This window comes from Piliocolobus tephrosceles, chromosome 11 (assembly GCF_002776525.5).
Source record: "Piliocolobus tephrosceles isolate RC106 chromosome 11, ASM277652v3, whole genome shotgun sequence".
Taxonomy (NCBI): Eukaryota; Metazoa; Chordata; class Mammalia; order Primates; family Cercopithecidae; genus Piliocolobus; species Piliocolobus tephrosceles.
Window position 1 is genome coordinate 117,906,789 of NC_045444.1, and position 16,521 is coordinate 117,923,309.

The window sequence follows — 16,521 nt, forward strand, 5'->3', positions numbered from 1 at the left end:
GTGTAAGGTGGCAGGGTCAGGGCACAGTCTTTTGGAGTGAGAAAAGCTTTGGTTTTTTTTAAGGCTGAGGGGAGACAGACACAAAGATAACAGGGTAACTCTCAGAGAAAGGGCACAGGACATGCCTCCAAAATAGCTGTAGGATCCAATCGGAAACCCCTTTTGCAGGGGTTGTGCAGCATCACTTGAGGTGGGGGACTCCCTGGGCCTGTCCACTGGTCCCGAATCTGACGGTGAGTTTGGAGTTAGAGATGCACAGGCCTGCAGCCAGGTCATCACCAGGCCTCCCTCCCGCAGGAGTTTCCAGATCCTTGTGGACTTATGCTGCCACCTGCTGGAAGCATGACAAATGTGGTGACAACCATTTGCAGAAGAAAACTATCACTTTTCTAAAATGGCTCCAAACACCACCGAATCAGAAACTAGAGACAAGCACCAGGGAGGACTGTGAATTTGACTTCAGTCCCTAATCACAAGCCCCAGTGTCTCCTTCTGGCCCTGCAGGGTAATCCACCTTCCATCCTCTTTATTTTTTTTTTTTGAGATAGTGTTTCACTCTTGTTGAGGGCGGAGGCTCACTGCAGCCTCCGCTCTCCGGGTTCAAGCAATTCTCCTGCCTCAGCCTCCCAAGTAGCTGGAATTACAGGTGCCCCCCTTGCCATGCCCAGCTAATTTTGTATTTTTAGTAGAGACAGGGTTTCACCATGTTGGCCAGGCTGGTCTCAAACTCCTGACCTCAGCTGATCCACCCACCTCAGTCTCCCAAAGTGCTGGGATTACAGGCCTGAGCCACCGCACCCAGCCCTCATCTTCATTCTATAGGAAATCAGCACGTATGATTAGAACAAGCACTGACAAATCACAGGACTGGACCATCTCTACTTTCCTTAAGGAATAGGAAAGAAAAGAATCAGGAGATAGGAACCTTAGTGTCCTGCCCTTGTCTTGCCTCACAGCAGGTTAGTAGAGGGGCTGAGGAAAAAGCCCAGCTGCTGAGCACACGAACAGCAACTGTCCCATTAACAGCAACTTGATAGCAATGCAAGCCCCACCTTGGGAGCCATGAGCTCTTCCTGCAATTCAAGCCCTCCCTTGCACACAGCAAGGGAACCTACCACAATCCCACTCCCATAGGCTCTCCAAGTATTGAAAAAGCAGTGGCTGTGCTACACCAGAGCCACCAGCAATCCCAATAGATGGCCACACAGCATATAATCACTTACTTTAACCCATGAGCCGCCCAAAGATTGCACAAAGAAACCAGCTGCAGCACATTCTCAACTGGGTGAAGGCTGCAGGGAACCAAGGAGAGAACCCTGGAGGCATCATTTCATAGATTCCAGAAGACCTAGACACCAACTTCACAAAGATACTCGTTTTTTTTTTTTTTTTTTTTTGAAAAGAGTCTGGCTCTGTCGCCCAGGCTGGAGTGCAGTGGCCGGATCTCAGCTCACGCCGCCTCCCGGGTTTACCCCATTCTCCTGCCTCAGCCTCCGGAGTAGCTGGGACTACAGGCGCCTGCCACCTCGCCCGGCTAGTTTTTTGTATTTTTTAGTAGAGGTGGGGTTTCACCGTATTAGCCAGGATGGTCTCGATCTCCTGACCTCATGATCCACCCATCTCGGCCTCCCAAAGTGCTGGGATTATAGGCTTGAGCCACTGCGCCCAGCCAAGGATTTTCAAACTGTTTCTGTCACCCAGACTGGAGGAGTGCAGTGTCGGAATCAAGCAATCCTCCCACCTCAGCTTCCCGAGAACTGCAGGCTTATGCCATCATGACCATCTCTTGTAGAGATGGGAGTCTCACTGTTCTCTAGGCTGGTCTGAAACTTCTGGGCTCAAGCCATCTCCATACCCAGGGTTCCCAAGGTGTTGGGGTTACAGGTAAGACCCATGGTGTGGTGCCCGGCCTCACAGGATCTTTCTTGAAAACCACTGGCGATAGATTCTTATGTTCATACTATTTCTCTTGTTGCAATTTAAGAGACTTAATCCACAACACCCCTGATGGGCTTGGTTAGCTAAAAGCCTTCAATTCCTTATCTAGAATATAGACTGCAAGGCCTTCCTTTTTTTGTCCTTATGCTTGCCCCTGGACATGGAACAGGGCTGACAAGCAGTAGGTGCTAAGCACAAGGATGTTAAGATTTCAGCAGCCCAACTCAACCAGGGTAAACCCAAACCAGCTAAGGTTCTTCACGTTGCCTTCTAAGCTTATCCCAGTATTATAGTTTGATTTCGCTACTCTAAAACAGGGTTTTGCACTTGGCTACCTATGTTGATTTTGGGCACTGGGTTTCATCTAAATTCATCACGTTGTTGATAGTCCCACCTCTCATGTGGCCTTCGTCTTTTACTAAAAGTGGAGATTGAGAGACAAGTACTTAAGGCCAGCAAGAATAAACAATATACATAGTACAGAACAAATGGCTTTTTAGGGGTTTACTGGATGTGCAGTTTCCTCCTCAGCTGCATGGTACCTGAGTGTCCATTGGTCTATCCATCTAGCACGAGTTCTATTCCAGTACTGTTTTGCAGACTCGCTTTGTTACCCAGCCTGAAGTATAGTGGTGTGTGCTCAGCTCACTGCAACCTCTGCTTCCCGGGTTCACATGACTCTCCTGCTTCAGCTTCCTGAGTAGCTGGGACTGGGGTTTTACCACATTGGCCACGCTGGTCTTCAACTCCTGACCTCAGGTGATCTGCCCACCTCGGCGTCCCCAAGTGTTGCGATTACAGGTGTGAGCCACTGCTCTTCCCAGATGCCCTTCCTTGTCCTAGACCTGACTAATGTGTTCCTGCACCTCTTTCCAGAGTCGTCTTCAGGACATTAATCCTCAGACCTGCTAAAACTGTGAGAAGCTGCAGCAGCCTTCATCAGCATCAGGGCTGCAGGAGCGGGTCCCCTCACCAGCATTTCAACCAAGTTGGGGGCTGGGATACTGGAAACGCACGCACTACGCCATTTCCATTGGGATGGGTGAAGTGAGTGGCAGAGCTGGCTTTGCCATGCTCTCCAGTAACATTCCAGTGGAAACACTCTTTAGGAAGTAACACGTCTGGCACCAGAGTTGACTTTTAATTTGTCCTAAAGCTGCTGAAGCAAAAACCATAAAACATTCTGCTTTCTTTTCTTTTACAACCCCACGAACGCAAAAAAAAAAAAAATAACAACAAAAGAAACAACAACAAAACCCAAACTATTTGTAGGAAAAAATGGTTTTGTACATGGGATGAAACAATATAAATTCAAAACTTACAGATAAGGGTTAGCTCTATCACTCAACTCTTTAAAAAGTTTATATGAATATCCAGTCAAAACCAACAAGGTATTGCCCTTGAAATGTTAACTAGACGGATTTCCAAGGAGACCACAGGACTGTATACTGTCTTGGAATGTCCTCAGAAGGCTCTGTCATTGATCAGGTAACAGTAAAAACCCCAGAGTCCTTTCTTTCAAATGGAAAAGGGAAAGCAGAGGGACAGAAGCTATTCAAACTTCGTCTTCTTTCCTTGTGGCTTGTGGTCACCTCCTCCTCCTCTGCCTCCTCGGAAGCCGCCTCGCCCTACAGGGGGAAGGCAAGACACTGTTAAAAGAATAGGTCCAAAGTTCCTCCTCCCCAGTGATTAGGAACCGTGACAGGGCAGTCTGAAGAGCCTATGCTATGTGGTGCCCAGTAGACATTGAAGTCATTATCCCTGTGTGCCTTACCTCCAAAGCCTCCCCGGCCTCTGCCACCAAATCCTCCTCGGCCTCCTCTGCCACCACCTCGTCCTCCAAAGCCGCCTCTGCCTCCACCACGACCCCCAAAGCCACCTTCACCCTTAGGTTTGGCCCAGTCCAAGGTAACTTTATTTCCATCAATTTCACCATCTTCCATGGCCTCCTTGGCAGCTTTGGCATCCTCCTCACTGTTGAAGTCTACAAAACCAAACCTAGAACACCAAATGAAATTGCCAATTATAAAAAGCACCTACGGCACATGTCCCAAGTTTAACTGCACACGCTGGGGAGCCATCCCACAGAAAGTAGCCTTGTTTAGTTGGGAAAAGATATCAGTGATAGAGTAGCTCTCTATGGAAAACTAACTGGTGTGACAGCTTGAACCCCAGAATGTCTCACAAAACAGCTAAATATACCTCTGTAAAGACAGAAGGTAAAATAATGCTAGTGCTGTGAATTCTCTCTTCTTCTCGTGCGAATCCATAAACTGCCACTGATAGACAGAAAGGAGCTCAATGAGAAGACACTTTAGACTCAAGGTCTCCACAGAACAAAACCCCTTCAAGTGGAAGTAGCACTCATGCTTTCTTCCCTTACCCTTTGGAGGACCCAGTTTCCCGGTCAGTGACTATCCTTGCCCGAACAGAGCCGTCAAATGACTCCTTTAATGTCTCTTCAGTGGTATCCTCAGACAGGCCTTTGACAAACAGAGTTTTGGATGGCTCTGTGGAAGAAAAAAAAATTGTGACTTTATGAGAAGTCACAGTTCGTAGTAACACTGAATTTGCACAATGCCTGGTATGACTACTGGCCAAGAATGCTTGTCTTAGTGGAAAAGCAGTGAAAAGCAACTAACCCAACTAGTCCTTAATTAAAGTAAGGCTATTCTGAGTTTACATTTTTTAAATTGCCACTGCATAGTTGATATGCTACCCCACATCTTCTATGGAAAGTGGAAGAACCACCCAAGCAGGTGCTGCCCACTGGATGGGGCAGGAAATCACGGGCAAACTTGCTGCTCTGAGTTGACACAGCTGGATCAGAACTTGACTATCTAGAGGAATCTTCTTGAGATTTCATCAATTATTTCTCAGGTAATCAGTCATCATATCCAGTTATTGTTCACTCAGTAGCAACAGGAAACACAGAATTTGTGCAAAAAATAAACACCGAAAGCACTGAGTGTGCTACCCCCAACCACAGCATCCTATCCAGGTGACTTACGGCTTCTGGCATTAGGTGATCCCCTGGGTCCTTGCAACTCCAGCCTGATTGCTCTGCCCTCAATTTCCCTTTTATTACAGGAATTTAAAGCTTCTTTAGCATCTTCGAATGAAGCAAACTCTATAAATGCATACCTGAGGATGAACAGTTAATGCTTAGAATAAGTTACCAAACACGTGCTCCTTCACTGTCACATGATGCAGCCAAGCCTTCTCTCAAGTTGGTACCTAAATGATGCTCTTTATCTTACACTCATTTACGTAGCTAAAATTGGCTTTTCTGACAGGATCACATGACCTTACGTTCCTTTAGCCCTGTAAGACATATATAGCCTGTAACTGATGATATAAAGATATTAATTATCTTACCCTTTAGATTTGCCATTTTGGTTCTGGGGTACTTTGATAAAAGTTGCTTTCTCAAATACTTCCTGAAGAGTTTCTTCTGTTGCACTGTAGGAGAGGTTGCTTAAAACCAGAGTTTTTGATTCACCTGCAAACAGAGATGCCACATTCCTAAGACTCTGAAAAAACAGTGGTTCCCAGCTTCGGTCAGAGCAGTAATATCTTATTCCTAAGAATTTCAGTGCTTGGAAGAGTTAACACACAAATACTGATGATGTAAGTGAAATCCATTTCTGTTACTCAACATATTAAGTACTTAGTACATGCTGCAATGTTCTGGTGGTGGTTCTTTATGTATAGGCTGACTACTGGTCTCTTTTCCTAGAACAATAATCTGAGTTCAAAACACACGTAGTCGAAGTCATTTAAAGTACAAAACATATCTACAAAGGAAGCTTGATTTGCCTACTGTATTCCAATGCAAAATGATTTTAGAGCTCTCATTCAAGATCGGAAATTACTATTCCAAATAAGAGTATAACTTGGGGTATAATGTCCTTGATCTTCACCTACATTTAAGTAACTTTGATTAAAAAGTATAAACTTATGAAGTACAAAGACACAAAGGAGTTCCCTCGATCAATTCTAGAACCCGGTAACAAGCCTAATTTCTTACCACTCCAAGTGCTATTCTTTCCACCTCTATAGTCTTGATTTTGACCTTTCTCTCCAGTATAGTACAGGGAAATAGATCGCCCATCGATCTCTGTTCCCTGCTTTTCCTCAAAGGTTTTCTCTGCATCAGCTTCTGTCTTAAATTCAATATAAGCAATCCTGCAATGGAGGGAGAAGAACTCATGGTTTTTAAAACCACATTAACACAAATGCTTTTTACCTCAGCAACACAGAACTTGCTTCAGACCTGAATACAATAAATGCCCTTAGTTTTATGCTCCTTTTCTTTTCTTTTTTGAGACGGAGTCTCGCTCTGTCGCCCAGGCTGGAGTGCAGTGGCCGGATCTCAGCTCACTGCAAGCTCCGCCTCCCAGGTTCACACCATTCTCCTGCCTCAGCCTCCCGAGCAGCTGGGACTACAGGCACCCGCCACCACGCCCGACTAGTTTTTTGTATTTTTTAGTAGAGACGGGGTTTCACCGTGTTAGCCAGGATGGTCTCCATCTCCTGACCTCATGATCCGCCCGTCTCAGCCTCCCAAAGTGCTGAGATTACAGGCTTGAGCCACCGCGCCCGGCCTATGCTACTTTTCAATCAAAACTTGAGCTTCCCTCTTACTTCCCACTACAGTTTTACAAATACTCAAAATGTTTTCATAGTAACCTCACCTCACTGAAAGAACTGCTACTACTCACAAAGTATCTGTTGTAAGCTAGGCACATTTCTTGCTCCTTTATATGTATTAGCTTGTCTTTTAAAATCACCCTATGAGTAGTTATCCCCATGGTACAGATGGGTAATTGAGGCACAAATTTACAGGTTACACTGCCCAAAATTACACACCTAAGAAAATCAAACCAACATTTCTTTTATAAAGCAGGAATGTGTATTCATGTTAAGAAAACCCTTACATTTCAACAGACAGAACATACCCTTTACTTTTCCCATCCTTGCTGACTAATCTGATCTCCGCAGCATCTTCAAACACTTCTTTCAATTCATCCTGAGTAACTTTGTAAGGGAGATTTTTAGCCAAAAGCGTTCTCGCATCTCGCTCTAGATTAAAAAAACAAAAATGAGCTCCGTGGCCTGAAAATCCAAAGGTGGGGGGCAACAACAAAAAGAGAGAAAAAAAATACATAGCACTATTCAACAAATAATTCGAGATCTTATAATGTACAAGGCTCTGTGCCTTGGAGATATAGCAGTGTCAACACATAAGTGGTCCCTCCATGTTGTCACAGCTGATGTCAAACTATCCATTGGGTACACTAGAGTTCAACCTGGAGTAGATGCACGTTATTTTTGGAAACAAAAAAGGTGAACGTACCAATTTAAAACATTATAACGTATACAGAGAAATAAAGGATGCAAACAGTAATTAGGGACCTAATCTAGTTTCAGTGAAGACCCCTTTACGTTAATTTAGATGCATCTAATAATTCGTGTTCTGTATAAAAGTGTTCTTGCTTGCCTAACTCGAGAATTTACACTGTAACACTAGCAAGCAGTGCCAAGTACTCTTGTAAACACCAGCTCATTTAATTCCCACATTAAGAGGAAACCAAGGGGAAAAAAAATTTTTTAAAGAGAAAACCAAGGGAAATGGGTTACAAAGCATTTTCCCTAGCAGTCTAGCTCCTGAGTTTATTGCATCTCCTAAAGCCTTACATACCCTTCTTACTGTCTTTTCCTTTTGGTTTCTCTAGTTTAATTTCATTGCCAAAGACTTTCAAACCAGTGAGTTCCAAAGCTTTCTCCAGGTCTTCAGCAGATTCAAAATCCACATAACCAAATTTCCTTCAAGGTGGAGAGAAGGACAAAATTACAACAGATGAAAACACAAATTGAAATCCACAATATGTATTCTAGACAAATGTGATGGTGCAAACAAAGATCACATTTTAAAAAGTACCCCTAATATTAGCAAAACAAAGTGAAGGCTCTGCAAATTGTAGCTACAGAACAAGGTCTCAGTACGGAGATATGACATGCACATTCATGTTTGAGGTCATCGTCGTTAGCTAAATTGCTTGTAACAATTCACAGTAGCAACTGGCAAAGGAACACCTATAAGCACTAATACAGGAGAATCCTGTCTGGATAAAAGCATTCACTATGACTAGTCAGGTCAAATAGTTTCAGGTACTTCCAAGAAAATAAACATCAAATAATTATTATTTTAAATTGAGACAGAGTCTCGATCTGTTGCCCAGGCTGGAGAAAAGTGGTGCGAACTTGGCTCACTGCAACCTCAGTCACCCAGGTTCAAGCAAATCTCCTGCCTAACACCAACACTGGTGCCTCAAGACCCCAATTTAGGCTGGGCACAGTGGCTCATGCCTGTAATCCCGGCAGTTCGAGAGGCCGAGGTGGGTGGATCACTTGAGGTCAGGAGTTCGAAACCAGCCTGGCCAACATGATGAAACCCTGTCTCAACGAAAAATACAGATTCCCCAGGCGTGGTGATGTGCACCTGTAATCCCAGCTACTCGGGAGGCTTAGGAAGGAGAATCACTTGAACCCGGAAGGCAGAGGTTGTAGTGAGCCAAGATTGCGCCACTGTACTCCAGCCTGAGCGAAAGCCAGAGTCCATCTCAATAAAAAACAAAACAAAACAAAAAACACAAAAAAACTTACTAAGATTATTCTGTGCTATACCAAGTTACGACTGACTGTGGAAACTGCAATCCAGGGACTCTATAGTTTAATTCTAACTTAGTTCACTAATGCTAATCCTTGAAGATGTTTACACTATTCATGTTTAAGAGTGGCAGGCTAAAGTAACTGTGCTAATAGGGGAAGGAAAAGCATTAACAGACCCATGTGTATGTAATGTACATGAAGCACTTACCTAGTCATACCAATTCTGACATCCACAACAGCAAGATCATTTTTAGCAAAAACATCGCTGATACCAGTTTTTAATTCAGGAGCAGATTTGTTAAAGTTTAGGTTTCCAACAAAGAGATTGAAAGCCGTAGTCGGTTCTGTGCCTATACAAAAAAAACTGAACTCAGTCTACTTGTGAAGTGTGGTAAAAAGCTAGTTTCCAAAGCAAAATTTCTGTACACAGCACATCAGCACACTGCAATGTAACATCATGTTTCAGTATTAAGTCCCTTTGTCATTCATCATTTGTGCTGTTTATCTCCCCCACATCCCCTAATTCTGCAAGTTACCTTCCACTTTCTGTTTCTTGGCTTCAGGAGCTGCTTTCTGTTTGGCCATTTCCTTCTTTCGTTTTCCAGGTGCTTCTTTGACAGGCTCTGGACAAGATGTCAAACAATGTATCACCCATCAATAGCCACCAACACTTAAGTGCCTCCTTTAAACAACTCATGTCAATGTATGTCAGAATTTAATTAATTACCTTCCTCCTCCTCTTCTTCCTCCTCATCTTCATCCTCATCATCTTCATCCTCATCATCTTCGTCGTCGTCATCATCCTCGTCCTCATCATCCTCTTCTTCATCTTCATCCTCAGCCACGTTCTTGGCTTTCACAGGAACAACTTTTGCAGCTTTCTTTCCTTTGGCTGGTGTAGTCTCCATAGCTTCTTCTTCAGAGTCTGAAAGATAAGCCACCTAAAAATTGCAGCAATCTCCCAAAACCAACATCGGTTTTAAAATCTCATGCAATCCTGTCACCATGTTTAGTTAATAGTCATGGCAAGAATAGATTACTTGGGGCTGGGCACAGTGGCTCACGCCTATAATCCTAGCACTTTGGGAGGCCAAGGTGGGTGGATCACCTGAGGTCAAGAGTTCGAGACCAGCCTGGCCAACATGGTGAAACCTCATTTCTACTAAAAATCCAAAAATTAGTAGGGCACAGTGGTGGTCACCTGTAATCACAGCTACTTGGGAGGCTAAGGCAGAACTGCTTGAACCCTGGAGATGGAGGTTGCAGTGAGCCGAGATAGCGCGCCACTGCACTCCAGCCTGGGAAACAGCAAAAACTCCCATGTCAAAAAAATTAAAAAGATCACTAAGAAACAAAATCCTACATTATGAAAAACACTCACAGAATGTGCTGTTGAAATTTTCTCAGGAGGGACAAAAATCATTCATGGGTAATTAAGTCTAAAACACAACAGCTCAGAGAATCCCCACAAGGACTCTACTCTCGTCTCCAGGTTGTTGTGGAATATGTTGATCCCAGAATCTCAAGATATCTTGCAATCAGAAGCCCAGTAACTACCAAGACAACTCCTTACCATCTTCCTCGTCGTCGTCATCCTCATCTTCATCATCTTCATCATCCTCATCCTCCTCATCCTCTGAGGCAGGGGCAGCAGCTGCTGCTTTCATCACTGCTGGTTCAATTTCATCTTCATCCTCATCTTCGTCCTCGTCATCCTCATCATCTTCCTCACTGTCATCCTCCTCCTCTTCATCACTGTCTTCCTTCTTGGCATTCTTACCATTCTTTGCTCCCTTGGCTGGGATGGCAGCACCCTTCTTACCAGGAGTTGCTACCAATGCTTTGCCTGGTGTGGCTCCCTTCTTGCCAGGTGTGGCAACTGCTTTGGCTGGTGTAACTGTCTTCTTGGCAGGTGTTGCTGCTGCTTTTTTGCCTGGAGTGACAGCTGCTTTCTTGGCTGGTGTGGCAACTGCAACCTTTTTTGTTGGAGAAACTACCACCTTCTTTGCCGAGGTTGCAGCAGCCTTCTTGCCTTTCTTCTGAGGTATGACAACCTTGAGAATAAATGAAAACCAAACCAGTAAGTCCAGCCCCACACCCAAAAAGATAACCATGGTCCCAATGAGTGTTAGATTCTGGCAAGGCTTCTGGTTCAAGACCACATGCACTAGACACATGTTAGCATGTTAAACTCCAGGCTTCTCTTATGTTGTCTTAGGTCAGAGCCCTTAACCCTTTTGAACACTTAAAACACCTCTGAACCAGACCTCTGAATTCTTGCACCTCATACTTTCTCAAACCCCAACTTTCTCATCTGAAAATGGTAATAGTATCATATTACATGTATAAGGATAATGAATTGCTATGTGTAAATTATTCAGAACCTTACACATAGGAGGCTCCAAGCATTAACTTATTAAATCATTTGGGGTTCCTACAGTGGGTGGCAGTACCGAGCCCGGTGAAGCTCCATTCTTAGGACCTGAGATAAAATGAAGATCAAATAGGCCAAACACAATCATCCCTTACAAAACTATCACACATCAAAGAGTGAGCATGTTAGTTTGATAAAAGCCATCGTTTAGCTACATGAAAATCTCATTGTTTTATCAGGCAATGTGTGGAAGAATAAAACTTTTATTCAATTCTCAACGAGAAACCTGAGCATAATTCAGTGCTCAGATGTCTTTACAGCGAGCAAATAAAGGCCAGGACTGCTAAAGAGTAAAGAGGGTCAATGTTAACACAAAGAGGCGGCAGCCCTCAGTCTACACCAAAGATAACTATAACGCAGTGAGTAGTATTACGAAGTTTATATATAATGGAATGGAGACCAATTAATCTTAATTGGAGGCTAGGAAAGGAATCTGGGAAGGTTATCCTCAGATATGAATACAATGCCCAGCTCTACATGTCGGGGTGAGGCTAACATGTTGAAACTGGAAAAATGTAATGAGTTAACACAACAAACCACACTCCTTGCCCTGCAGAGGCACATGGAAAGGAGATCCCCAGACCTCTTGTCTCAAACTCACATTCAAATACTTAGCCAAATGACATCCTGACATGTCAATGAAGAGCTTGTGAAACAATCACTACAATAGGACATACCTGGATGAATAAAATCTTATTTTAGCCACAGACATCCAATTTCATGTCTTAACTCTCCATTTTGTAGTTTTAACATAATTCTGCATTAAGCTGGATAAAATTACCTCTTCTCCACTACTATCATCTTCTTCATCTTCTGACATTTCTTCATCTTCACTATCTTCTTCTACCTCCTTTGGAGGAGGAGCCATTTTCTTGGCGTCACCTTGATTTTTACCTGCCTAAAATGGACACAAGTAGGTCATTACACCTCCACCTCGACATTTCAGGCCATTCATATTTTGCCATTACTGTTCATAGTAAACCGCCATCATCTCCTTCCTCAGATCCATTTCTCATAGTGCCAAACAGCACAACATCAAAACTAGTCCTGATGGCAATGCAAGATAGACTACTCTCAACCGCCCACATTTTTCCTCCCGGGCTTCACAAACAGAAAACCCGCCCTAAGGTAAAAAGTAACTACCTTGGTTTTCTCATGAACATTATGCCTTTCCCAGCAAGACAACCCCGCCCCTTAAAGAGGCGGCGCGGCCACGTGGGGGTACCTGGTAGGCCACCACGTGCCCGAAACACGGCGCAAAAGGCACGCGGCAGAGCCACCTTCCGGGGCCCACCACGTGTCGGCTTGCCACGCCGGGACTCCGACTAGGGCCGATACCGCCATTTCCCCGCGCAAGGTACCTGTGCCTCTGGAAATTCCAGGACCCACACGGCGCGGCCCACGTGGCAGGCCGCGCTCCCGGGCACGTGCGTCAGGAGTCGGGTCCCGGCTCGTATGCGTCGCAGGAGTTTGGTCTCATCTCCCCACCCCGGGGCCCAGCGCCCCCTCCCCGCGCTCAGTGACTCTGTCTTTCCCGCCGCGTTCGCCGCCCCCAGCACCTGCAGAAGCTCTTCACCTCGCCACCAAGTAGGCAGACACCGCGAGACCTCCCCACTAATCGCGCGAGACTTCCCGCAGCATGGCGCCCTAGAACGCGCCCGGGACTGCGCGCAGGCCCTTCTCCCCGCGCCGCCGCGCTCGCCCCTCGGAGAGCAGGCCTAGACGTTTGCGCTCGCGCTCAAGGCCATTTACCTTCGCGAGCTTCACCATGATGGCGGCTTATGGCGGCGGAGTGTGGAGCGGAGAAGTGGCGCAGAGGAGTCCAGAGGAAGCCAAGCGACGGCGATGGCGGCCGCGGGTGCTGAAGATCCCGGAGCACGTACAGCCGAAGGCCAGCGAGAGCTCGAGACTGAGGCGAAAGACTGAGCCTGCTCAGTAATCGCCTGTGGAAAGGCGACGACGGCGCCCTCGTGACTCCGCGCCGACCAACCAGAGCTCGCGGCAGTCCCCCTGAGCCAATCGCGAGCCTCTAACCGAGAACGGCGCGGGGCGGGGAGTGGGCGGGCCGAGGCGGCCACGGGAGGGGGAGGGGCTGGCAGCCGAGCCGTGGGGGCGGGGCTCGCTTTGTGCAAGGCCGGCGCTGATTGGGCCGTGGGCGCGCGGGTCCCAGCTTGCGCCGTGGGACTGGCGTTTTTGGCGCCGGCTGTGAGGGGAGCGCGGGGGTGGTGGAATCGGGCGGTCTCGGGTTCTCCAATGTGGCTGGCTCCCTAGGCTCGGGCAGCCTTGGATTTCCTCAAAGACCCCGTGTGCGGCCCCGGCACGCACTCACGCCGGGGCTCCCGGTGGCCCTGGAGAAAGAAGCCCGCCAGCCCCGGAAGTTCAGGGACCGCGGAGTTCCCGTTGGCACTTTCGGAGGCACTGCTCAGCCCTGCTTGCCCGCGAGCATGGGACTGGAGACACCCCCGGCTGCAGGCAACCTCTGAGAGCCGTTAATAAAGGCAGTCGCGGGTCTGTGCGAGGTTTTCTGTGAGAAATGCACGAACCTCCCCTACCCCACAGAACCTCAGGCGGGAGATATTTCTTGTCATGGGGAACGGCCTCGGAGAAGTAACTTTCTGGCCTCACAGGGCAAGGAGAGGGGCCTGGGCGGGTCGACCGCAAAGCCTGGCCTTTGACCGCCCACAGGTTTCCTGGTTGTTATTTGGGTCGAATGCGCCAATTAAGGTGGTGGCTGCTAAGTCAGTGTCACCAGATGGCTCGGGAGAAGGTCGAGAGCCACCGGCAGGGTTCCCCGGCGGCAGGGCGAAGGAGGCCGCCAGTGACTTCCACGGTTAGCTTTGTGGGTGGGTCTCCCTCGCTGCCGGGCTTAGCAAACCAGAGCATTTCCCTCCGTCCAGGGCCTGCCTGGGATCCATCCAGTCCTCATTGAGGATCCATCCATACCTCATTGTTCCTACAGAACCAGGATACCTGCAGCTACGGCTGTACTTGTTAAAAATCACCTCAGGCGGGGCGCGGTGGCTCAGGCCCGCAATCCAGCACTTTGGAGGCCGAGGCGCATGAACCGGGGAGTCGGAGATTGCAGTGAGCCGAGATCGCGCCACTGCACTCCAGCCTGGGCGACAGAGCGAGACTCCGTCTCAGAAAGAAAGAAAGAAAAGTATTTGTTAAGGCCAGGCGCGATGGCTCATGCCTGTACTCCCAGTACTTTGGGAGGCTGATGCAGGAGGATCGCTTGAGTCCAGGAACTTGAGACCGGCCTGGGTAATATAATGCGACTCTGTCTTTACAAAAAAGTAATAATTAGCGGGCGTGGTGGCACTCGCCTGGAGTCCCAGCTACTCCAGCTACTCGGGAGGCTGAGGTGGGAGGATCGCTTGAGCCCACGAGGCGGAGGTTGCAGTGAACCGAGATGGCGCCATTGCACTCCAGCCTGGGCAACAAGAGCAAAACCCCATCTCAAAAAAAGAAAGAAAGAAAGAAAGAAATGAAAATTATTTGTTAAATGAGTGAAGTATTTAGGTAGAAGCAGGAGCAGGGAGAGCCGGCATGGCTCAAGTGGCGTTGCTTTGGAGTTAGTCTGGGGCAGCAAAATAGCAATATCTAACACTTCGTAATGCTGATTCGGTGCCAGGCGCTCTTGCAGCTCTTCATATATCCATTCACTTACTCTTCAAAATAACCGTTCCAAAAAGTTATCACTGTTTTATAGAAACTGGGGCATAGAGGTAAATTAACTTGGCCAGGGTCACACAGCTAGCAGTGGAGGTGTAGGATGTAAGTGAAGACACTGCTCTGTCATCCCAGTTTTTTTTTTTTTTTTTTTTTGAGACAGAATCTTACTCTGTCACTCAGGCTTGAGGGCAGTGGCAGGATCATGGCTCACTGCAGCCTTGACATCCCCAGTTTTATCAATCCTCCCGCCTCAGCCTCTCAAAGCACTGGGATTATAGATGTGAGCCATGTCTGGCCTGTTTGTTTCTAAATGCTTTTTTGTTTTGTTTTGAAAACATGAGTTATTTATTGAATTGTAAAGTACACACATAGTGCAAAATTCAAAAGATTCAAACAGAAGCACAGTAAAAAGTCTCCCTCCCCTCCCTGTCCCCTAGGCCTCCCAGTCTCAAGGCAGTGCCAGTCTCTTGTATGTCCTTCCAGATTCAGTTGTATGTGCAAACAGACAAGTATATTTGTTATATTTAATACAATGCTATCATATACACTGTTCTGAACTCTCCTTCTTTTGTGTTAACTATATGTATCTTGTAACTCATCCTACATCAGCACATGTAGAGCTGCCTCATTCTTTTTAATAGCTACATGGCGTTCCTTGTGTGGAAGGATCACAATTTATCTAGTCACCATTGCTGGACATTTAGGGTTGTTTGCTATGTTTGGCCATTACAAACTGCTATAGCAAATATTCTCACTTGCTTTATTTTACACAAATCATATCTGTAGAACAGCTGGGTCAAGGGTATGGCCTTTTACATTTTCATAGATGTTCTCCCAAGTGCTGTCTTTGGTTGGGGTTTTCCATGGCGGTTCCAGCCAAGAGCGATACCACTTCCTCCAGCCGGCTCAGGTTATCTGTTGCCCCTGAGCTCCAAGGCTGGGAGATAGTGCTCCATGTTTTAGCAGAGGAGTAACTAGATGGTGGGGAGAGGTTTGAGCATGGCTCTAATTCTTGTGGGGAGTGTGACTAGTCTCACACACCAGTCCAGATGCTCCAGGGGTACCACTGCCTTGAGTGGCTACTGGCTGCTTCTTCAGGCCTGCATGGACCCAGCCCAACTCTGCCTGCTGCTGTGGCCTGGCTGCTCCCCACGATACCTGTGTAGTGAGGCACCTACTTGGGGCACCCATGGGCACTTCTGGCCCCTGAGACCCAGTTGGCCATAGTGGGCCTCATACTTGTGCTAGAGTCTGACAGCCCACTGGAGGGGGTCTGCAGGCTTCCAAGGATTACCTCCACTTCCCAGGACTGGGCTTCTAGGAACTAAGTGTCTCAATTAGGCTCCAGCCAGCCAAGAAGAATCACATTGGGTATTTTAAAAAGAGGGAGCTTAGCGCAGGGACGTGGTGACACGAGGGATAGAAGTGCTGAGAAGTTGAGGGGACTGAGCAGGAAGTGTCTGCCCCCCACTCCAGGCTCTTCCACTGAAGGCTATGATAAGGGCCCGGGCTGATGCCAGGGAAGCTTCAGAAGGTCAGGAGGTGGGGACATCCTGTGTCTCCCCTGCTCCTCCCCCCGAGTTGCAGGTGGGGCTGGCCAGACCCAGCCAGCATCCAGCTCACAAAGCCTGCAGGGTGAGTCCCTGCCATGGAGGCCGAGCAGGGCAGGGCTGGGCACCCCAGCTGGCCGGGAGGGAGTTCACAGCCTCAGCTTCCAGAGCTTCAGGTCTGCCTGAGTGTGGAGGCCTGGGGTGTCTGCTGTGAAGTTCCTTTTACCAGCCCAGCCTCCTTCTGTCTTT

The 16,521-nt window shown here is 47.3% G+C and overlaps 1 protein-coding gene and 3 non-coding genes across 4 annotated transcripts; all 4 read right to left on the reverse strand.

Annotated features, from left to right (window-relative positions):
- Nucleotides 1-3,058: 3,058 nt before the first annotated feature.
- On the reverse strand, nucleotides 3,059-13,063 carry NCL (nucleolin). The gene is made up of 14 exons (XM_023193907.2): nucleotides 12,800-13,063; nucleotides 11,829-11,945; nucleotides 10,187-10,667; nucleotides 9,341-9,538; nucleotides 9,150-9,236; nucleotides 8,822-8,963; nucleotides 7,643-7,767; nucleotides 6,900-7,023; nucleotides 5,969-6,126; nucleotides 5,317-5,440; nucleotides 4,949-5,082; nucleotides 4,322-4,448; nucleotides 3,713-3,936; nucleotides 3,059-3,566 (listed from the first exon to the last, which is right to left on the reverse strand). Exons 1-14 carry the CDS (start codon nucleotides 12,815-12,817, stop codon nucleotides 3,490-3,492), a joined length of 2,136 nt encoding a protein of 711 aa, XP_023049675.2. The 5' UTR covers nucleotides 12,818-13,063; the 3' UTR covers nucleotides 3,059-3,489.
- On the reverse strand, nucleotides 4,113-4,249 carry LOC111527569. Its single transcript, XR_002726705.1, has one exon. It is a non-coding gene; the product is annotated as a small nucleolar RNA SNORA75 (small nucleolar RNA).
- On the reverse strand, nucleotides 4,759-4,838 carry LOC111527571. The gene has a single exon (XR_002726707.1). It is a non-coding gene; the product is annotated as a small nucleolar RNA SNORD20 (small nucleolar RNA).
- Nucleotides 9,043-9,112, reverse strand: LOC111527570. Its single transcript, XR_002726706.1, has one exon. It is a non-coding gene; the product is annotated as a small nucleolar RNA SNORD82 (small nucleolar RNA).
- Nucleotides 13,064-16,521: the final 3,458 nt, after the last annotated feature.

Bases quoted from the DNA above. Each gene is read 5' to 3' on its own strand.
- NCL (XM_023193907.2), bottom strand. The intron at 7,024-7,642 runs GTATGTAAGGCT...TTTTTAATCTAG, and splicing joins AGGAAAAGACAGTAAGAAGG to AGCGAGATGCGAGAACGCTT. The intron at 5,441-5,968 runs GTAAGAAATTAG...CTCTGTTTGCAG, and splicing joins AAAGAATAGCACTTGGAGTG to GTGAATCAAAAACTCTGGTT.